The sequence below is a fragment of the Lemur catta genome, chromosome X (assembly GCF_020740605.2).
Source record: "Lemur catta isolate mLemCat1 chromosome X, mLemCat1.pri, whole genome shotgun sequence".
In the NCBI taxonomy this organism is placed as follows: Eukaryota; Metazoa; Chordata; class Mammalia; order Primates; family Lemuridae; genus Lemur; species Lemur catta.
Window position 1 is genome coordinate 44,937,906 of NC_059155.1, and position 23,412 is coordinate 44,961,317.

General features: G+C 37.9%; 1 protein-coding gene across 1 annotated transcript in view; it reads right to left on the bottom strand.

The window, feature by feature from the left end:
• Positions 1–2,723, bottom strand: part of CHIC1 (cysteine rich hydrophobic domain 1) — an 86,600-nt gene extending 83,877 nt beyond the window's left edge. Inside the window, exon 1 of the mRNA XM_045537525.1 lies at positions 2,287–2,723. Within this exon, the coding sequence (XP_045393481.1) occupies positions 2,287–2,573 (287 nt within the window). The 5' untranslated portion in view covers positions 2,574–2,723. The remainder of the gene's footprint in view (positions 1–2,286) is intronic.
• Between the last annotated feature and the right edge of the window lie 20,689 nt (positions 2,724–23,412).

Consider the following 23,412-nt stretch of genomic DNA (forward strand, 5'->3'; position numbering starts at 1 on the left):
GGGAGGGAAAAATGTTGGGCTTAATACATACAGAGTCTGAGGTGATAACTCGAATTTTAAACTCTGAGAGGAAACGAAGTCCTCTACACAATAGAAGACTGCACAAAGAATGGAAAAAATTCAGGGTTGAGAGAGAATAAGAAATATTTCATTCCGATAGGGCATATAATTTAGGGCAACTCTAACATTTCTATGCCAGAAAAAAAATTAAACAGAAGCTGGTATTTTAGATGTCTCAAAATAAGATTAACTATTTTGTAAGTATTTTACTTTACCTGATATAAGTAAGGCTTTACTACCATAGAAAGACCTGTTTCTCAGATCCAGTAAAACTTTCTCCTAAACATGTAATCTTTTTTCAAATCCCAGACATTTAACATCAAATACGCTTTCTAGATGAGAGAATGCATGCAATAAAACTAAAGTTTCCAAACTATACATTGGTTAGTGATTCAAGTACTGGTGTGCTGCTTTTCAGGTTTTGCTTCAGTCAATTAATACCAACAGTTACTATCAGCACTACTAATTAACACTCCTAATTCCAGAATTTTTAAGCTGGGAGGGACATTACACCAATCATAAGCGCCTGAGCATGGCAAGTGTCAGTGCTCTGCTTTTCATGAAGAAAACAGGTTGATAAGTACTTCACCATGGTTGCGTGGAGGGTAGAAAGGAACTACAAATAAGTTTCAGGAAACTTAAATTCTGTTTCCTTGCTCCTTCTCCATTGTCAGAATTTTAGAAAATAACACGGGAGTACAGTGTTGGAGTATGAAATTAGGGATTGGAATAGACTCATGTGAAATAATCAGCATGAAAGTAACCTTTGGTGCCAGAATAATACTTAGAGTAATGAATTGTCTCCCTAGTAATGAAAGGAAGTAAAACAGTGCAGTAAGTTGGCATCTGAACACTGTAAGCTATCTGCAGAATTCTTGGACCAGGAAAAATTATCTTAAAATTGCCTAATCAAAAAGCAGGTCTAAAACCCTCCCCAAGCCCTTCCACAATTTCAAAATCTCTGTTAATACATTTCATGCAAAGGTTACAAAAGTATATTACAATCATAATACTCAGCATGCTAAAAATTAAAGCTAACATGATGGGAGAGGTAGTACATATTCTAATATATGATTGATAATACAATATGAACTCAACTGAAAGTCAAAGGGGCTAGGTGAGCCATCATCAAAATCAGAGGCAGCATGACATGATAGCAAAGAACAAGCCTATTTTGAAAATGCAGTAAATGATTGCATAGTTAAGAAGATGAACACAATACTCAAACTTCCAAGTATTTACAGTCCAAGCAAATAAAAATGAAAAAGCACTCTTTAAAGACCAGAGAACCATCATTTTTTCTTTTGCTTTGCAACTACTATGTTATGAAGTCCCTCCCCATTTTATTTTCTCAAATATAATCCAAGAGTTCAATATTTTAAAAGGCCACCCTGGATAAATTTTCAAGAAATCATCCTCAGCTCCTGGAGGACTAATTTCCATATATATTTAATGTTCATATATGTAATATTTGGGCATACAAAATCCCCTGGAAGCATCTTAAATTATCTCACAGGTGAAAAGCTTTAGAAACCATCTACTACTCCAAACTCTTTATTTTACAGATGAAGAAATCAAGGCCCAGAAATGGGAAGCAACCTGACCAAGGTCACAGGGCCAAGAAGCAAAACTGGGACTAGCATCTAAGAGCCTTCTCAATCCATTGCTCTTTCTACTTTCCATAGCTACCTCTCAACCTGAGCCTCTAATGGTGTGATATTTAAGGAAAGATTAGATAGAAAGAATGGATAGATGAATATGTGGGTGAATGGACATTCCATAATATTATTCACAAAATATATTATGTTTCTGTTTTGAACAAGCCAAGCCTAGTTCTTGTCACATGTCACAGCAGTCGCTGTTTTCCACTAGATACCAATCTGGGCAGCAAAGAATCTTCTAGTACATCTTGCAGTTTAGGAGACTATTCACTTGCCCGCATACATACAAGAAAGGAGGTTCGCCCCTACTCCAATCCCTCTGGCTCCCAACCCCCTAACTTCCCTGTCCTATACTCATTCTTTACCTGGCGTTCTTGCATCACACTTACACTCTCCCCACTTCCTTTACACCTATCCACCCTCAGTTTTTCCATTTAGACCAGGTGTCCTTTACGAACTGTATGCCTCAGTTAGCCCTCCCCCACTCCTCAGGCCCTCGGATCCTTCTCATTTCACTGTTGCCAAATCTCAGCCTTTTCAAACCCCATGGCCCCTTATCGCTTACACAGTGATGTGGCCGGCGCCCCGCACCAACACAGGGTCGGGGGCATATCTCCGCAGATGCTCCTCGCTCACTACCCGAGGCGGGGGCGGCGCCTCCTCCTCTTCCTCCTCCTCCTCTTCCCCCTCCTCTTCCTCCTCCTCCTCCTCATCATCATCATCGTCATCGTCGGGCCCAGATACCGACGACGACGACGGCGACGACGACGACGTTGCTGCTGCTTCTTCCTCCTCCTCCTCCAGTTCCGAGATGGTGTCGAACTCCGCCATGTTGGGCAGCAGGATGCTCATCACGTGACCTCGCGATCGCCGCCACTTCACGGAGAAGAGTTTGAACCTGCTGAGGTGCTGGAAGAGGAGGGGGAACGAAATGAAGAGAAAGAGGAGCAGGGGTAGGGACGGGATTTGAGGAGACGCGCCTGCGTGTTGGGCAGACGGGGGGAGGGGGAGCGGGGGGGACGGTTGTTGGAGGCGGGGGTATGAGAGAGAGCAGCAAATTCAGTGTACGCTTGCGCGGCTCGGAGGGGAGGGGGCTGTTAGAGGTGAACTCCGGGGAATTACCAAGGTCTGGTCTGCGGGTTCTGATCTTAATACTGCGCTCTCTGCGCCCGTTGCTTCTATCCGGGGGACGTAGTTTTTGATTTAATTTCCTATTAATTAAGGCTGGGTATTATTACCTCCAGTGCAGGCGGGCGAAGGAAAACATATTCTAGAAAAGTAAAGTTAGCTCTTTGCCCAAAATACGCGGTATATACCAATCTTTTACTTTTAAGGATTACACTTTAAAAGACTTTTGCGTCAGAACTTTGACACAACACTGAAAGGCAGGGAAAGCATTTTTAATTAACATTTTACTGAAGAGGAAACTCTATTACTACTTCTATGTACTACTTATGGAGGATTTTGTAAATGTCAGGGACTGTAATAAGTGCTCTATATACATGTCTCATTTAATCCTCTACAATCCTATGAGGTATGTACCACGATGATCTCATTTTGCAGATAGGAAATCTAGATGCAGAGAGATTAAGTAACTTGTCCAAGGTCAGGGAGCTACTAAATGGTAGACCTGGTTTTACATTTGGAGGTCTCTTCTGATTCCAAAAGCCCACTACTCCTACCAAAGAGTTATACTGCCTGAAGTTGTTTGGAAAGGTTTTGTACAGCGGTGCCTTTTAGCTTTTTCTTAAAAGACGAATCAGAATATGCATATTGAATTTTGGAGGGTTTTTTTGGGGGGGGGGAGGGGAAGTCTACCAACCTAATAAAACATGGATTAACATCATCCATTTTCCAGACACTGGGCTAGGCTCTTTCACATAACACTTCAGTTAACCTTTAAACAATCCTGCAAGGTAGGCATCATATATATATTTCGATGCCAAAACCGAGTCTCAAGAAATCTGAAGTAATTTATTGAGGTCTATGATGACCTTTTGTCCAAAATATTCCATTTTAAATAGTCTGTCTTCTCCACACCCACTAAAATGTAGTGATCATATATTTTGAGTTTACAAACAATGTACCAAACTAGTTCGTATTTGGCAGCAGCACAAAATTCCGTATCATTAAGACATGAAGGCACACAGCTAAGTAACACAACAAATATTGTAATCCAGGTATTCTAATACCAGCTTCCCTTCTCTTTCTGCTACAGTACAGCCTCATGCCAATCAAATGGCGAGACTCTGGAGATGGACAGCCACACTAATTCAGGATGAGCAGTACAGTAACAGTGTAACAGTATAGCAGTATAAACAAAGTATGTAGGGTGTATGAAGGAGGAAGAAATTAGTTCTATAAGAGTAACAAATCAAATCATTACCATCAAGGAGTTTGTGTTATTAAAGTGAAAAATTTTTCATTCAAAAGTTTGATCATTTAGGAACTTTAAAAGTAAGTTGTAGCACTATCAATAAGCAACAAAATATAGCTTTTTGTAGTATAGAGAACTTCATCTATTAGCCAGAAATGATAAGAACTGGAACCTTAAAATATTTCATAATAGCCTTCTGGCAACACATATATATCTTTGCTTTTCTTGGATGTTAATAAATGTGTCATATATCAACTATGGGAGTGAAAGACCTTAGACTTAAGATCAATTCCATATTCTGCACCCAATCTCTTTCAAGAAGCAAAAAAAATCATAGATGAGACTAAAATTTTTCCAAATATATTATCCACAGTGGTCCACTAAGTTAATATCTAGAGGGAATAGCATTGTGCTGATTACTGCTTAAATGGTAGTTTCTCGTTTTCACCACTCAAGGTTAGGTTAGGATGGGATATTTGAAGGAGAGAAAGGGAAAGGAGCAAGGGGTGGACTTTGCAACAAGTGCAAATAAGGTATTGGAATTATCGTAAAAGTGAAGAAATGATGGCTGTGGGGAATGGGAGGAAAGGAAAAGGAGGAGGAAATTCTCCCCAAATGGGAAGAGGCCCCTGACATTTAGTCAGATGTCAAAAGGATAAAGCGGTTTAGGGAAGTGCTAGACTTGACTAAATGCACAAGTATAGTCAAAACTGCTCATCCATTTTCTTGTATATACATTGTGCTTAAAAGGTATGTGTGATTCCAAAGGTAATTTATTTTACTGAACTGTATGTAGGAGAATTTGGGATTGAGCAAGCTGAGAAAAACATATTTTGTTTATATATTGTCAATAAACATGAGAAACACCATGACTTCTAAATGATACTTTAGCATTAAGAATAGTAAATCAAAGAGTGAATGGAAAAGAAAGCAGGCCACATAACATTCTGCCCCGTGTGCTAAGCAGAGCATTTGATTAACTCTCTCATCTAATGGATGGGGACCTGAGGCATGAGGTCACAGGCTTTATGATCTGAGAGGGACTCAAGTTTAAAACAGCTGTAACATTTATTTATTTATTTAGAATATTACCGGGGTACATACATTTTGGTTGCATAATTTGCTTTTGTACAGTTTGAGTCGAAGTTATAAGTGTGCCCTTCAGTCAGTTATTGTGCATTATACCTGTTAGGTATGAATTTACCCTTCCCCTCCTTCCCTGTCCCACCCACTTGATTTCCCTTGAATTTTACTACCATATGTGCACAAAAGTGTTGGTCAATTAATTCAAGTTAGTATTGAGTACATGTGGTGTTTGTTTTTCCATTCTTGCTATACTTCACTAAGAATGGCCTCCGGTTCCATCCAGGTTGTTACAAAAGATACTAGATCTCCATATCTTTTTGTGTTTATGACTGAGTAGTGCTCCATAGTATACATATACCACAATTTATTAATGCACTGAAGTATTGATGGGCATTTGGGTCAATTCCACATCTTTGCGATCATGAATTGTGCTGCTATAAATTCAATTGCAAGTGTCTTTTTAATAAAATATCTTTTTTTGCTTTGGGTAAATACCTAGTAGTGGGATTGCTGGATCAAATGGTACGTCTACTTTTAGTTGTTGTGGTATCTCCATACTACTTTCCATAGAGGTTGTAGTAGTTTGCAGTCCCACCAAGAGTGTGTAAGTGTACGTTTCTCTCTAAATCTTCAGCATCATCTGTTTTGGGACTTTTGTATAAAAGCAATTCTCACTGGAGTTAGGTGATATCTCACTGTGGTTTTGATTTGCATTACCTTGATGATTAGAGACATTGAGCATTTTTCCATGTGTTTGTTGGCCATTAATCTATCTTCTTTTGAAAAGTTTCTGTTCATATCTTTTGCCCTCTTTTTAATGGGCTTGCTTGATTTTTTTCTCACTAATTTGCTGCAGTTCTTTGTAGATTCTCCGTATCAGCCCTTTATTGGATATATAGCATCCAAATATTTTCTACCATTTTGTAGATTGTATATTTGCTCTATTGATTGTGTCCGTGGCTATGCAGAAGCTATTTAATTTGCTCAGGTCCCATTTATTTGGTTGTTGTTGTTGTTGTGAATGCTTTTGAGGTCTTCTTAAATTCTTTGTCTAGGCCCATGTCTATAAGAGTTTTTCCAACATTTTCTTCTAGAATTCTTATAGTTTCATGACTTAGGTTTAAGTCTGTTATCCAGCATGAATTAATTTTTGTGAGAGGTGAGAGATGCGGATGCTGTTTTAGCCATCTGCATGTGGCTATCCAATTTTCCCAGCACCATTTATTGACTAGGGATTCTTTACCTCAGTGTGTGTTTTATAGGCTTTGTCAAAGATCAGATGGCAATATGAGGATGGATTAATATCTGTGTCCTCTGTTCTGATTGATAGATCTGTGTCTCTGTTTTTGTACCAGTACCATGCTGTTTGGGTTACTACACCCTGTAGTATAGCTTGAAGTCTGGTAAAGTGATGCTTCCTGATTTATTTTTATTATGTAGGATTGCATTAGCTACTCGGTGTCTTTTCTGATTCCACATGAAGTGTAGAACTATTTTTTTGAGGTCTGCAAAAAATGACATTAGTGTTTTAATAAGGACTGCATGGAATCTGTAAATCACGTTGGGTAGTATAGACATTTTAACAATGTTGATTTTGCCGATCCATGGCCATGATATGTTTTTCCATCTATTGCCATCCTCTGCAATTTCTTTCCTCAGTGTTTTGAAGTTCTCCTTATAGAGGTCTCTCACCTCCTTAGTTAAATATATTCCTAGGTATTTTATTTTCTTTGTTGCTATTGTGAAAGATATTGAGCCTTTGATTTGATTCTCAACTTGACTGTCATTGGCATATATGAAGGTTTTCTGTGCATTGATTTCTGTGCATTGTTTTCTGATTTCTGTGCATTGATTTTGTAGCCTGAGACTTTGCTGAATTCATTAAACAATTCCAGGAGTCCCTTGGTTAAATCTTTGGAATTTTCTAGATATAAGATCATACTGTCAGCAAAGAGTGATAGTTGGACCTCTTCTTTCCCCATTTGGATACCCTTGATTTCCTTCTCTTGCCTGATTGCCCTGGCAGGGCCTTCCAGGACTATGTTGAATAGAAGTGGTGATAGTGGGCAACTTTTTCTAGTTCCAGTTTTAAGTGGGAATGCTTTTAATTTTTCCCGGTTTGGTATGATGTGGGCTGTGGGTTTGTTCTATGTGGCTTTTATTATTTTGAAGTATGTCCCATCTATGCCTATTTTGTTAAGAGTTCTTATCACAAAGGGGTGCTGAATTTTGTCAAATGCTTTTTCTGTATCTATTGAGAAGATCATATGGTCTTTGTTTTTGCTTCTGTTTATATGGTAAATTACATTTATAGATTTGTATATGCTGAACCATGCTTGCATGTCTGGGATGAAGCCCACTTGGTCATGGTGAATTATTTTTTTGATGTGCAGTTGAATTTAGTTTGCTAAGATTTTATTGAGAATTTTTACATCTATATTCGTAAGGGATATTGGTCTGTAGTTTTCTTTTTTCAGTTGTGTCCCTTCCTGGCTTGGTATCAAGGTGATATTGGCTTTGTAAAATGTGTTGGGAGGATTCCTTCCTTCTCAATGTTATCGTTCCTTCCTTCCTTCTCATAGTTTCTGCAGTATATGTACCAGTTCTTCCTTGTAGGTTTGGTAAAATTTGGGTGAGAAACTGTCTGATCTGGGACTTTTTTTGTTGGAAGATTTTTTATTGCTTCTTCAATTTTAGTTCTTGATATTGGTCTGTTCAGGATTCCTATTTCTTCCTGATTGACCCTAGGGAGGTTGTGTGTTTCTAAGAATTTGTCCATTTCCTCCATGTTTTAAATTTATGGGCATAGAGATTTTTATAGTATTCAAAGATGATATTTTGTATTTCCGTGATATCAGTAGTGACTTCTCCTTTTTTGTTTCTCATTGAGCTTATTAAAGTCCTTTTCTTTATGCTTCTGGGCAATCTAGCAAGAGGCCTGTCAATTTTGTTTATTTTTTGAGAGAACCAACTTTTTGTTTCATTAATCTTCCATATAGATCTTTTGTTATTGATTTCATTTAGTTCTGATTTTATCTTGGTTATTTATTTTTTTTCCTGGGTTTAGGATTTTTTTGCTCTTCCTTTTCCAGTTCTTTGAGATGATTCATTAGGTTGTCGATTTGTGATCTTTCTGTCTTTTAGATGTGAGCATTTAAGGTGATGAGTTTTCCTCTCAGGACTGCTTTTGCAGTATCCCACAGATTTTGATAACTTGTGTCCCCATTATCATTTAGTTCAAAGAATCTTTTGATTTTCATCTTTATCTCCTCCTTGATCTAATAATCATTCTGCAATAGGTTGTTTAATTTCCACAACTTTGTGTGGAGATGAGTGTTTCTGTGGAATTGATTTATAATTTTATTCCACTGTGGTCTGAGAAGATGCATGGTATAATTTCTATTTTGTAAATGTGTTGATATCTGTTTTGTGGCCTAGGATGTGATCAATTTTGGAGAAAGTCCTATGCGCTGAAGAGAAGTACCTATATTCAGTGTTTTTTGGTTGGAATGTTCTGTAGATGTTTGTAATGTCCATTTGTTCTAGAGTTCTATGTAAGTCCATTGTTTCTTTGCTTATTTTCTATTTGGAGGATCTGTCCAGTTCTGTCAGCGGGGTTTTAAAGTCTCTCGCTATTATGGCATTGCTGTTTATCATTTTGTTTAGATCTAGTAGGATTTGCTTTATGTAGCCGGGTTCTCCTGTGTTAGGTGTATAAATATTTGGGATTGTTAAGTCTTCTTGTTGAATTGTTCCCTTCACCTTTCTATAGTGACCATTTTTGGCTTTCTTTATTTTTGTTGATTTAAAGTCTATGTTATCTGATATGAGAATGGCTACACCAGCTCTCTTTTGGTTTCCATTTGTATGGGATATTGTTTTACATTCCTTCACATTGAATCTGAATGAGTCCTTTTGGGTTAGATGTGTTTCCTGGAGACAAAAGATACTTGGCTTGTATTTTTTATCCAGTCAGTCAGGCAGCATATGTCTCTTCAGTGGGCAGTTCAAGCCATTCACATTTATTGAGAGGATTGATATTTGGGGTGGATTTCTGTTGATCCTATTGTGTATATCCTTATTGCTTTGTTTTACCTTTCAAGCCATGGTGGTATCTAGATTCTGGACTTAAGCTTTTTGGCAATTTTACACTGGTGGGTGTCCATTTTGCTTATCAGTATATAATGCAGGTCTGAGTACTTCCTGCAGGGCAGGTCTGGTGTTTACCAATTCCCTCAGTGATTGCTTGTTTGGGAAAGTCTTTATTTCTCTGTAATATAAGAAGCTTAGTTTTGCAGGGTACAAAATTCTAGGCTCACCATTATTCTGTTTTAGAAGACTGAGGATGCATTTCCAGTCCCTTCTGGCTTATAAGGTTTCAGTTGAGAAATCTGCAATTAGTCTAATAGGTTTTCGTTTGTATGTTAGCTGCTATTTTCACCTTAATACTCATGGGACTGCCTCTCTCATGTTTACTTTGGCCAGCCTAATGACTATGTGATGTGGTGATTGCCTGTTCAGGATGAATCTCCCAGGAGTCCTGTGTGCTTCTTGTATCTGTATATCTAGATTCCTAGCTAGGCCAGGGGAATTTTCCTCAATTATTCCCTCACGTAAATTATCCAACCCTTGTGTATTTTCTTCTTTGCCCTCAGGGATGCCTAGGATTCTTATGTTTGGCTTCTTTATATAATCCCACATTTTTTATAGGCTTTGTTCATTCCTTTTGTTTTTCTGCTTTTTCTCTTTGACTGATTTGTTTATCTCATAGATATTACCTTCAAGCTCTGAGAATCTTTCTTCTGTGTGATCTAGCCTATTCTTAAGGCTTTCTACAGTGTTTTGTAATTCCTGGGATGAATTTTTCATTTCCAGAATTTGTTTGGTTTTTCTTTAATACTTCAGTTTCCTTAGAGATTTTTTTCATTCATTTCCTGCATTGTTTTTGTTGCTTCTTTGTGTTGGGTTTCTATTTTCTCTTGTATTTCATTGAGCTTTCTTACAATACATATTCAAAATTCTTCATCTGTCATTTTAAGCATTTTGTTTAGGTTGGTATCCATATGTGAGTAGTTATTGATTTATTTTGGTGGCATCTTTTTGCTCTGATTTTTCATGTTTCTGGAGTTATTTTGCTGATTCCTTCTCATTTGGCCTCTGGGTTGAGAACTATGGGTGCTAGGACTGGTTCATGGCCCTGTCTCTGAGTCCCCAAAGATCGATCCCTGACTGTGCTGGGGAGAGGAGTGCTAGTCCTGAGTTGCTTTTGGGGTGTTTTAGCAGATTTGATGAACCTCTTGGATTACCTCTGACCTGTTGTCTTCACCTCTTTCCAATGTCTAGTGAGTTTGGTATCCCATCTTAATATCTGAGCTGGTGGATTGCACTTGTGGGTACCAATCCATTGTTCCCTAATAGCTTGAGATGGAAGGCAGTATGTTTAGCTATGGGCCTGTTCCCACTGTCATTGATTATATTAACAGTTTGCATGGAGGAGCCAGTTGTGGAGATATTCTGTTGTGCCTGTGGTAAGCTTTGGTCCCCCAGGTTGGGTATATGAATGCCCTTAGCTTTGGGAGGGGCCTTGTGGTTTCCAAGGGTTGCTTGGAGCCTGGTCCCCCTGTCATGGGGGTAGGAGCAATATAGATCACAGCTGGGGTGGAAGAGCCTGGGTGTGGGGCTTTGCTGAGCCTCTATGGTGCTCAGAGTTTGCTTATCTAGCTGTTAGGGGGAGCTACTGATATGGAGTTTAAGGCTACCTCTCCAAGCCTGGGGAGCTGCCCCTGTTGGGAGGAACCTAATCATGAGATTGCTGAGGCCCTTAGCCAGGCTTTTTCCATCCCTGTCCACTAGCCTGGTTTTTCTGTGGAGGGGTGGCATGCACCCTCCCCACTTGTTCTCTGTGATTCCATAGCATTTTCCCCTCTGATCAGTCTATGTGCATTCCCTCTCCATGAAACACTGGCTCTCCAGCTAACCCACAGTTTATGTGTCTGACATGCTGTCATGTGTCTACGTGTGATGCTGGCAGATAGGGGGAGCTTCAATTGTGCACCCCTTTTCCACCACTAGACCCCAAGGCAAGTCAGGTAGGTCTCTCTATCCACAGAGGTCTCTGCTGGGAGTACATTCCTATCAGGGGAGTAGTTGTAGCTCAAGAGACTCTTGGATCAAGCTGCACTCCCTACTGAAGTGAGTGATGTGGGGCACCACTTCTCCAGTTCAGCCTGAGCTCAGAAGCATTCAGTTGCCATGGGAACCAGGGCCTATGCAAATTCAGCCCTAGTGCTGCAGCCTACTCCAGTATGGCTGTTCTCCAGCAGGTATTGGGGGTTGGGGTGTGCTCACAGCCCCCTGCTCCTCTGTGCTCTTCCACACCCTGCCATTGGATATATTCACAAGGGCTCTCTCTTGCCACCCAAGCAGGGAACTGCAACCCCTCCCCATCCTGCTGTCTGAGCCTTCAGTAGGTGAACACACCAGATGCCTCTGGGCAAGAATATGGCAAAATGCGGCTGTCCCACTGGATTGGTGGGAATGCACCTTCAGTACTGAAAAGCAGGTCACTCAGCACAGATATTCTATGGGCTACTGTGGTGGGGGGAGGGGACATGGTCTCTCTCACAGCTCTAGTGTTGGATCTGCCACTACTGTGGCTACACTCTCTCCAAGGCAGGTATGGCTGAGAATGTGCTCCTGTTGCAGGGAGCAAAGTCTCAGTGAAAAGCACTTTTGCAGCTACATGGGGAGGGTGGAGCCATGGGTACAGGCCGGCCTCAGTCAGAATTACCTTCTGAGATGCCAGCAGTGGAGGAGCTGCAGAGGAGGAGGGATCCAGATGCAGAGATGTCAGTTCTCTGGTCCCTCCTAGCACTCTCCTGCAGGGTAAGAGCCCTGTGTCCTGTTGCTGGCCCGAGGCACCCAGGTTGGGGGAGGAGAGACCCCTGCCCTTTCACTGGGCTCCAGGACTCTCTGGATTTGGTTCACACTGCCGATTTCTCTTTTCTCTCCTCCTCTCTCTTAGCTTCACAGCTCCTCTTGGTAGGGTCCCCTGATTCTTCTGCTGTCTCTCCCAGTGGTACACATCTGTGCAGTAATTGTTCTCTGCTCCCCTGAGTCAGACACTCTACTCTTATGCCAGACGGTCCCAGAAGCCGTGTCTCTAGTTGGCCATCTTGGCTCTCCTCTGCTTTTGCAACTTTGTAAATGTTGTTGGGGCATATCTTTTTGTGTCTATTTCTGGGTTATCTGTTCTGTTCCAATGTTTATGCATCTATATCTTCATCTATACCATTCAGTCTTGATTGCTGTAGCTAAATAAGTCTTGAAGTTGGGTACACTAATGCCTCCCAGTCTATTCTTGTTTGTCAAACTTGTTTTAGCTATTCTAGCTTTTTTGCCTCTTCATATACATTTTAGAATAATCTTGTGTGTAAGTACAAAAAAATCTTGTGACTTTGATTGGCATTTGCACTAAACTTGAAAATTTGGAGAGAATTAATTATTATCTTGTCTTCCAAACCATGAACACTGTATGTCTCTACATTTACTTCAATCTTTTTTAGTTTCTTTCATCAACATTTTGAAGTTTTTGAGATGCAGATCCTGTATGTATATTTTAGATTTACAGCAAAGTATTTCTTTTACTGAGCAATTGTAAATAGTATTGTCTTTTTAAATTTTGGTTTTCATATTTTAATTTTTTGTCTAAGAAAATGCAATATAGATTATTGTGTTTTGATCTTATATCGTGCAACTTGGGTGAACTCAATATCTCTAAAGTTTTAAAAATTTTTTCTAGACTCTTTTGGGCATTCTACATAGACAATTATATAATTATATATAATCTGCTAATGCGGAAAATTTTATTTCTTACTTTCTCATATTTATGCCTTTTATTTCCTCTTAATGCCTTATTACACTGGTGGAACTTCCAGGACTGTGTTGAATAAGAGTGATGAACACAGATATCCTTGCCTTGTTCTAGAGCTTAGGGAGGGAGCATTTAGTCTTTCAGCATTAAGGATACATTTAGTTGTTGATTTTTTGGTATTTATTCTTAATCGAACTGAGAAAACTCCACTCCATTTTTAGTTTTTTGAGAGTTTTAATTATCAATGGGTGTTTAATTTTGTCATTCTTTGTATGTACCAATTGATACGATCATGTGGTTTTTCTTCTTTAATTTTCTTCTTTAGTATAATGGATTACATTAATTGAATATTGAACCAGCCTTGAATCCCTGGGTTATAGTATATAATTCTTTTTATGTATTGCTGATTTCTTTTTGCTAATAGTTTGCTACAGATTTTTGCATCTGTAGGGATATTGTTGTATAGTTTTCTATTTTTGTCTGATCTTAGTATCAAGATTCTAGCTATGTAAAATGAGCTGAAAAATGTTCTTTCCTCTTCTATTTTCTGGAAAGGATTGTGTAGAATTGGTTTTAATTCTTTGGACCTTTGATCGAGTGAAACCTTCTGAGCTGGAAGACTTTTTGGGGGGAGTTTCAAATTATAAATTATAAATTCAATTATATTAACAGCCATAGAGGTATTCAAATAATGTATTTGATATTGAGATAATTGCTATAATTTGTGTTTTTCAAGGAATTGACATACTTCACCTGAGTTTTTAGATTCATGTGTGCACAATTATTTGTATTACATCCTTATCCTTTTGATGTCTGCAGGGTCTGTAGTGATAGTCCTCTTTTTTTCTGATACTGGTAACTTGTGTGTTCTTTTTTCCAATCATTTTAGAGGTTTGCCAGTTTTTTTGACCCTTCAAAGAGTAAGCTTTTTGTTTTATTTTATTTATTAATTTACTATATTCTGGGTTAAATTTCACTGATGTCTGTTCTTATCATTATTGTTTAATTTTTCCTGTGTGCTGTGGGTTTACATTTCTCTTCTTTCTCTAGATTCTTGAGGTGGAAGCTTAGATTATTGATTTGACATCTATTCAAATCCTTTGTCTAATTTTTAAGTGAGATATTTATCTTTTATTATTGAGTTGTATTTTATATATATTTTCTGGATACAACTCATTTATTAGATATATGTTTTTGCAAATATTTTCTCTTCTCCTAGGAGTATTCTTTTCATTTTTTTATATCATTTGCTGCAAGAACATTTTTAATTTTGTCTTTCTTTATGACAGTACCACACTCTTCAATATTGTAGCTTCACAGTAATTTTTGAAATCACAAAGTGTGAGTCCTCCAAATTTATTCTTTATCAAGATTATTTTGGCTAGTCAGTCTAACTTGAGGTTCCATATAAGTTTTAGAATGGGTTTTTCTACTTCTACAAAATAAAATACTTCATTGGGATTTTGATAAAGATTGCTTCAAATCTGTAGTTCATTTTGTCTAGTATTGATATTTTAACAATATTAAGTATTCTAATCCATGAATGTGGGAATGTAGTCACATTTATTTATATATTCATTAATTTCTTTCAGCAACATTGTCTAGTTTTCACTATTCAAGTCTTGTATCTCCTTCATTAAGTATATTTTTTATTTTTATTTTATTCTTATTCTTTTTTCATGTTAATATAAATTAAATTTTCTTAATTTTCTTTTCAGGTCAGGCATTGTTGATTGATAGAAATGTAACCAATTTTTGTGTATTGATTTTGTATCTTGTAAATTTGCTGAATTCATTTTTTAGTTCTATGTGTTTGCTTGTGTGTGTGTGTGTGTGTGTGTGTGTGTGTAGAATTTTTACCGTCTTCTATATAAGATAATGTCATTTCATACATTTTTAATTTAATTTCTTTTGTTCTCATTGGATGATTTTATTTCTTGTTCTTGCCCATTGCTCTGGCTAGAACTTCCAATAGTACGCTGAACAGACATTGCAAAAGTGAGAATCCTTGTCTTGTTCCTGGTCATAGAGGAAAAGCTTCCAAATTTTTGTCATTAGGTATGATGTTACCTATGTGTTTAATATAAATGGGCATTATTATATTGAGTAAAGTTTCTCTTTATTCCTAGTTTAAGTGTTTTTTAATGAAATAGTGTTCAATTTTATGTAATGCTTTTTCAACAGCAATTGAGGTAATCATATGATTTTTCCCTTTATTCTTTTAATGTAGTGTATAAAACTGATAGATTTTTAAATTGTCCCACTGCACTCCAGCCCGAACTACAGAGCAGGACACTTTCTAAAAAAAAATGAAAATTGATAGATTTTCATGTTTAACCAAGTTTACGTTCCAGGAATAAATCCCACTTGGTTATTGTGTGTACTCATGTTATTGTGCTACTGAATTAGGTTTGCTAGTATTTTGGTGAGGATTTTTGCATTAATATTCAAAGGAGATATAGCTCAATGTTTTTCTTTTCTTGTAATGTTTGGCTGTCTTTGGTAAAATTCAGTCTTGGAAGGTTTTTAAAAATTTGGCCTTATCTATGTTACAAAATTTGATGTTGTACAATTATTCATAGTACATTTTATAGTCCTTTCTATTTTTGCAAAATTGATATTTATATTTCCATTACCGATTACCAATTTTAGTAAAAGTCTTTGCTTTTTTTAGGCAAAGAAGCTAAAAGTTTGCTAAATTCATTGATCATCTTTTTTTTCTTAATTATATATTTAATAGGTTTTTCAAGTAAATCACAGAAGTAGAAAAACTTCTTTAGTATGTACACACTACTGAGTTACAAGGTGGCAAAACAAGTGTTAGGGTGTGCATATTTCTTCTCAGTTTACAAAAATGCACTAGTCAATGTTGCTGACTTTTAAAACTGAATTCTAATTATTTATGCCTATTTCATTTATATCTGGTCTCTAGGTGTTTCTTTTTTTTTTTCATTGATCATCTCAAAGAACCAAATTTTGGTTTTGTTGATTTTCTCTTTTGTTTTTAGTATTCTCTATTTTATTTATCAACACACTAATTTAAAATATTTCTTTCCTTCTAAGAGCTTTGAGTTTAGTTTTCCTTTTTCTAGTTTCTTATGGTATAAATATTTGAAATATTTGGTTTGAAATATTACTTCTTTTTAATGTGCTTACAGCTATAAATTTCCTTCTTAGCACTGCCTTTACTGTATCTAATAAGTTTTGATATGTTCTGTTATTGTTTTCATTTGTTTCAAGATATTTTCTGATTTTTCATGTGACTTCTTCTTTGGCCTAGTGTTTAAAAGTGTGCTGTTTAATTTCCACATATTTAAGAATTTTCTAATTTTCTTCTGCTGTTGATTTCTGACTTTATTCTACTGTGATTGGAAAAGATACTTTGTATAATTTTACTTATTTATTTATTTATTTTTATTTCAGCATGTTACAGGGGTACAAAAGTTTAGGTTATATTATTGCCTTTGCCCCACCTGAGTCAGAGATTCAAGCATGTCCATCCCCCAGATGGTGTACACTGCACCCACTAGGTGTGAATATACTGATCCCCTGCTGTCCCTCTTATCTGCCTGACACCCAATGAATGTTATCACCATATGTGTACTTAAGTGTTGATCAGTTAAAACCAATTTGATGGTGAGTACATGTGGTGCTTGTTTTTCCATTCTTGAGATACTTAGTAGAATGGGTTCCAGCTCTATCCAGGATAATACAAGAGGTGCTATATCACCATTATTTTTTTTATTTCAGCATATTATGGGGGTACAAAAGTTTAGGTTATATACATTGGCCTTGCCCCTGCCCCGCCTACCCCCCGAGTCAGAGCTTCAAGTGTGTCCATCCCCCAGATGGTGCGCATTGCACTTATTATGAATGTATACACCCATCCCCTCCCCCCATCTGCCTGACACACGATTAATGTTATTCCTATACGTGCTCTTAGGTGTTGATCAGTGAAACCAATTTGATGGTGAGTACATGTGGTGCTTATTTTTCCATTCTTGGGATACTTCACTTAGTAGAATGGGTTCCAGCTCTATCCAGGAAAATACAAGAGGTGCTATATCACCATTGTTTCTTATAGCTGGGTAGTACTCCATGGTATACATATACCACATTTTATTAATCCACTCATGTATTGATGGGCACTTAAGTTGTTTCCACATCTTTGCAATTGTGAATTGTGCTGCTATCCAGTGCAGATGTCTTTTTAATAGAATGTCTTTTGTTCTTTTGGGTAGATGCCCAGTAATGGGATAGCTGGATCAAATGGTAGTTCTACTTGTATCTCTTTTAGGTATCTCCATATAACTTTCCACAGAGGTTGTACTGGTTTGCAGTCCCACCAGCAGTGTATGAGTGTTCCTATCTCTCTGCATCCATGCTGGAATGGGGCCCCAGTCTCTTCTGACTTATAAGGTCTCTGGTGAGAAAACTGCTATTATACTGATGGGTTTTCCATTGTAGGTTACCTGCTTCTTTTGCCTTATGGCTAGTAGGAGGGCCTCTTTGGTGGTTATTTTGTTCAGTCTGATGACTGTGTGTCGTGGTGTCTTCCTGTTTGTGATGAATCTCCCAGGAGTCCTTTGAGCTTCTTGTACCTGGATACCTAGATTTTTAGCAAGGCCTGGGAAATTTTCCTCTATTATATCCTCAAATAGTTTATCCAACCCTTGTGTATTTTATTCTTCACCCTCGGGGATGCCTATGATTCTCATTTTAGGCCTCTTCACATAATCCCACATTTCTTGTAGACTATACTCTTTTCTCTTATTTCTCTGCTCTATTTCTGTGACTGACTTACTTAATTGAAAGGTGTTATCTTCAATCCCAGAGATTCTTTCTTCTGTTTGATCTACCCTGTTCTTGAGGCTTTCCACTGTGTTTTGTAATTCCTTGAATAAATTCTTCATTTCCAGAAGTCCTGTTTGATTTTCCTTTAATATTTCAATTTCTTTAGTGAATTTTTCTCCCAAGTCCTGGATTTTTTTTGTGGTTTCTTTGTGTTGATTATCCACTTTCTCTTGCATATCATTGAATTTGCTTACAGTCCATGTTCAAAATACTTCTTCTGTCATTTTAGTGTTCTGAATTTGGTTGATATCCATTACTAGAGAGCTCATGTCCCCCTTTGGTGCTGTGCTTTCTGTTTGATTCTTCATACTTCTAGAGTTCTTTCCCTGATTACTTCCCATCTGGATCAGCTGTTGCTTCTTACCTTTAGATTGTTGTTTGGATAATGATATGCCCTGTTTAGTCTCAGAGCCAGTAGGTGGTGTTGGTGGGTAAGATTTGACCACACCCTATATGATGAGTCACTAGATGCAGTATAAGGGTATGCAGAATGACCTCCCTGTCAGTAGGTGGTGCTTTCTAGGAGGAGTGGGCTGCAGTGTTGTTTTTGGGTCCTGTAACTAGCTCTTGTTCCTATGGAGAGGCACTCTAGTGCCTCCTTTGGTGTTTGGGGTGATGGGTGGGGCCCTGGGACTTCCAGGTGTGCCCTTATTCTCCACCTCAGTGGGGGTAGGTGGAGGAGTAAGGTTGGGCAGATATAGATTGGGTGAGCCTTCCCTCAAGCTCCAGGAATGCTGTTAGCTGGGGTCAAAGGTCTGTTTTCTGTTCCTGGGCAAAGCTGCCAGGGACGGGCTGAAATGGCCCCACTAAGCTGAAAAATCTGTGTGTTGGGGTGGGGCTGTCTGAGACCTATAGTCTGGAACAGGCCTCACTCCTTTCCACCCTCCCCTGTTCCGTAGTTTATCCCGGGTTTCTGTCAGCAGGCAGAACCTCAAGGCAGCAGATCTCCCCTGGCTGTGATGCAGGCCGGGAAGTTATCTGCCCAGGATTGCAGCCTAAGCTGGGAGCATGCCCCTCCTGTGGGAGGAGGGTTGCCCCTCAAGGACGCTGATCTGCCCCTGAAGGCACACACAGCTCAGTGGGCTTGTTCACAAATATCCCTTCTGTGCCCCCGGGGAAATGCTATTGAAACCTGGGTGTATGGGATCTGGTCTCCAGGCCTGTCCCTTAAGCCCGGGAGATCAATCTGTAACCCTGCCAGGGAGAGGAGTGCTGGTCTGAAGTCACCAATGTCTTTCCACCTTGGGATTTTCCCCACTCTCCTGGAGTCACCCTGGGAGGGCTGGCAGGTAGGGAGGTCACAGTCTGAGTACCCCTCAGTCCGCTGTAGGGCCCCAAAAGGAAAGGTCCTGTTCCCTGTAGATGCTTCTGGGTGGTGGCTAAATTGTCTCTCTTGGCAGCTGCATGTAGGGAAAGGGAAGGGGAGAATAAAGCAATGTGGCACCTGCTGATTGGCTCTGGTCTGCGGGGTGGGAACTCCCTTGAGGGAGCTGGGGGCCTGGTGCCCTGTCTGCAAGAGGGTCACTGCTCACTGGTGGCAGCCATCTCTGGGCTGGCATTAGCAGGTCTCTTCAACCGCTCAGGAGCCCACCAGAAGTCCTAGATGCAAGGGAAGGGAAATTACACCACTCCACCTACCCTTGTCACTGGTCTCCAAGCCTTGCAGGGGCCTTTCTCTTTCCAGTTTTCCTCAGCAACTTGTACCCATGGAGTCTCCTGTAGTTTCAGGCACCCTTCCTATCGAACGTCCTCTGATCTATGTTTGTCTGCCTGTTTATTTTTTTTCCACTTTCTTCTAAAATCTGTCTTTCTTGCAGAGACATTCTGGGTGGAGGTTTTTCTTGTCCACCGTCTTGCCCCTCCCTAGAATTCACTATGGCTACAAATATCAACTGTGATGAACTATACAAAATGAAAATCAAGAAAAGAACCCCATTTACAATATCATCAAAAAATTAAAGTACTTAAAAATAAATTCAGTGTGGTTTTGTATACTGAAAACTATGAAACATTGATGAAAAATTGAAGAAGACACAAATAAATGGAAAATATCTCATGCCCATGTGTTGGAAGAATTAATAATGTTAAAATGTCCAAAATATCCAAAGCAATCTACAGATTTCATACAATCTCTATCAAAATTCCAATGACATTTATTCACAGAAATAGAAAAAAAGAATGCTAAAATTTGTATAGAACCACAAAACACCCTGAATAGCCAAAGCAATCTCGAGCAAAGAGAACAAAGTTGAAGGCTTTGTTCTTTCTGATTTCAAACTATATTATAAAGCTATAGTAATAAAAAAAGTAGAGTACTGACATAAAAACAAACACATAAACCAATGGAACAAAATAGAACCCATAAATAAACCCACACATATTTGGTCAATTAATTTTTTTCTTTTTAATTATTATGGGTACATAATAGTTTCATATGTTTATAGGGTACATGTGATATCTGATAAAGGCATACAATGTGAATTAATCAAATCAGACTTATTGGGTTATCCCCATCACCTCAGGGATTTATCATTTCCTTGTGTTAGGAACATTCTAATTTCACTCTTTTAGTTATTTTAATGTATACCCTAATTTATTATTGATTATAGTCACTTTGCTATCAAATATTGTTCATTCTATCCATCTAACCATCCCCAATTTGTCCCTCCCATCCCACTGCCTTTCCCAGCCTCTGGTAACCATCATTCTACTCTCTGTCTCAATGAGATCAATTGATTTTAACATTTAGCTCCCACATATGAGTGAGAACATGTAAGATTTGTCTTTCTGTGCTTATTTTACTGAACATAATATTATCCACTTCCACCCATGTTGCAAATGGTGGTGTTTCATTTTTTTATGGCTATAAAATACTCCATTGTGTATACTTACCATGATTTTTTTATCCATTCATCCGTTGATGGATACTTAGGTTGATTCCAATGTTGGCTATTATTAATAGTGTTGCAATAAGCATGAGAATGCAGATATATTTCTGATATACTGAATTCCCTTTTTTTGGATATATGCCTAGCAGTGGTATTGCTGGGTCATATACTGTCCTCCATAGTGGTTGTACTAATTTACATTTCCACCAGTAGTGTATGAGGGTTCCCTATTCTCCACATCCTTGCCAGCATTCGTTATTGCCTGTCTTTTGATAAAAGCCATTTTAACTTGGCTGACATGATATAAAATTGTATTTTTGATTTGCATCTCTCTGATGACTAATGATGTTGCACATTTCTTCACATACCTGTTGGCCACTTGTATGTCTTTTTTTGAGAAATGTGTATTGAGATCCTATGCCCATTTTTTAATTGGATTATTTGATTTTTTTCTATTGAGTTGTTGGAGCTTGTTATATATTCTAGTTATTAATTCCTTGTCAGATGAGTAGCTTGCAAATATTTTCTCCCATTTTGTGGGTTATCTCTCTACTTTCTGGATTATTTCCTTTGCTGTGCAGAAGCTTTTTAGCTTGATGTGATCCCATTTGTCCAATTTTGCTTTGGTTATATGTGCTTTGGGAAAAAGTCCTTGCCCAGACCAATGGCCTAAAGAGTTTCCCCAATTTTTCCTTTTAGTAGATTTTAGTTTCAGGCCTTAAATTTAAGGCTTTAATCCATTTTGATTTGATTTTATATATGGTGAGAGATAATGGTCTAGTTTCATTCTTCTGCATGTGGATATCCAGTTTTCCCAGCACTATTTACTTATTTATTTATTTTATTTCAGCATGTTATCGAGGTACAAATGTTTAGGTTATGTATATTGCCCTTGCCCCACCCGAGTCAGAGCTTCAAGCATGTCTGTCCCCCAGACGGTGTGCCCTACACCCATTACATGTGTATATACCCATCCCCTCCTTCCCCCTCCCATCTGCCCGACAGCTGATGAATGTTATTACTATATATGCACTTAAGTGTTGATCAGTTAATACCAATTTGATGGTGGGTACATGTGGTGCTTGTTTTTCCATTCTTCGGATACTTCACTTAGTAGAATGGGTTCCAGCTCTATCCAGGATAATACTACCTGGAGAGACCAGCACCATTTATTGAAGGGACTGTCACTTCCCCACTATATGTTCATGGTAACATTGTCAAAGATAAGTTCACTATAGCTGTGCAAATTTATTTTGGGGTTCTCTATTCTATTCCATTGGTCTATATGTCTGTTTTTATGCCAGTACCATGCTGTTTTTGTTACTACAGCTCTGTAGTCTAATATGGCATCAGGTAATGTGATTCCTCTGTTTTTTTTTGTTTTGATTTGTATTTTCTCAGTCTTTCTGGGTCTTTTGTAGTTCCATATAATTTTTTGCATTATTTTTCTATTTATTTGAAGAATGTTATTGGTATTTTGATGGAGATTGCATTGAATCTGTATATTGCTTTGAGTACGATGGACACTTTAACAATAATGATTCTTCTAATCCATGAACATGGAATATCTTTCCATTTTTTTTGTGTCCTCTTTAATTTCTTTCATCATTGTTTTATAGTTTTCCTTATAGAGATCTTTCACTTCTTTGGTTCAGTTTATTGCTAAGTATTTTGTTTTATTTGTAGCTATATGTAGCTACATATGTAAATATGTAAATATGATTACTTTCTTGGTTTCTTTTTCTCATTGTTTACTGTTGATGTATAGAAATGCTACTGATTTTTGTATGTTGATTTTGTATCCTGTAACTTTACTGAAATGGTTCTTTAATTCTAATAGTTTTTTTAAATGTTTTTTAGGTTTCTCTAAATATCAGATCATATTATCTACAAACAAGCATTATTTGCCTTCTTCCTTTCCAATTTGGATGTCCTTTATTTCTTTCTCTTGTCTGATTGCTCTGGCTAGAACTCCCAATACTGTATTGACTGTAGTCCTTCTATACCCAGTTTTTTGAGTGTTTTTATCATAAATGTTGTTGAATTTTTTTATTGAATGCTTTATCAGAATCAATTGAAATGATCATATGGTATTTGTCTTTAATTCTGTGAATATGATGTGTCATATTGATTGATTTGCATATGTTGAACCATCCTTACATCCCTGGGATGAATCCCACTTGCTCATGATGAATAATTTTTTTAATGTGTTGTTGAATTCAGTTTGCAAGTATTTTGTTGAGTATTTTTGCATCTATGTTCATTGGAGATATTGGCCTATAGTTTTCTTCATTTGTTATGTCTTTGTCTGATTTTGGTATCAGGATAATACAGGCCTCATATAATGAGTTTGGGAGCATTCCCTCCTCCATAATTTGTTTGAATAATTTAAGTAGGATTGGTATTAGTTCTTCTTTGAATGCTCTTTAGACTCGAGCAGTGAAGCCATCAAATCCTGGGTTTCTCTTTGATGGGAGACTTGTTATTACTCTTTCTATTCCCTTACTTGTTATTGGTTTATTTATGTTTTAGATTTCTTTCTGGTTCAATCTTGGTAGGTTGTATGTGTCCAGGAATTTATCCAATTTTTTATGTTTTCCAATTCATTGGCAC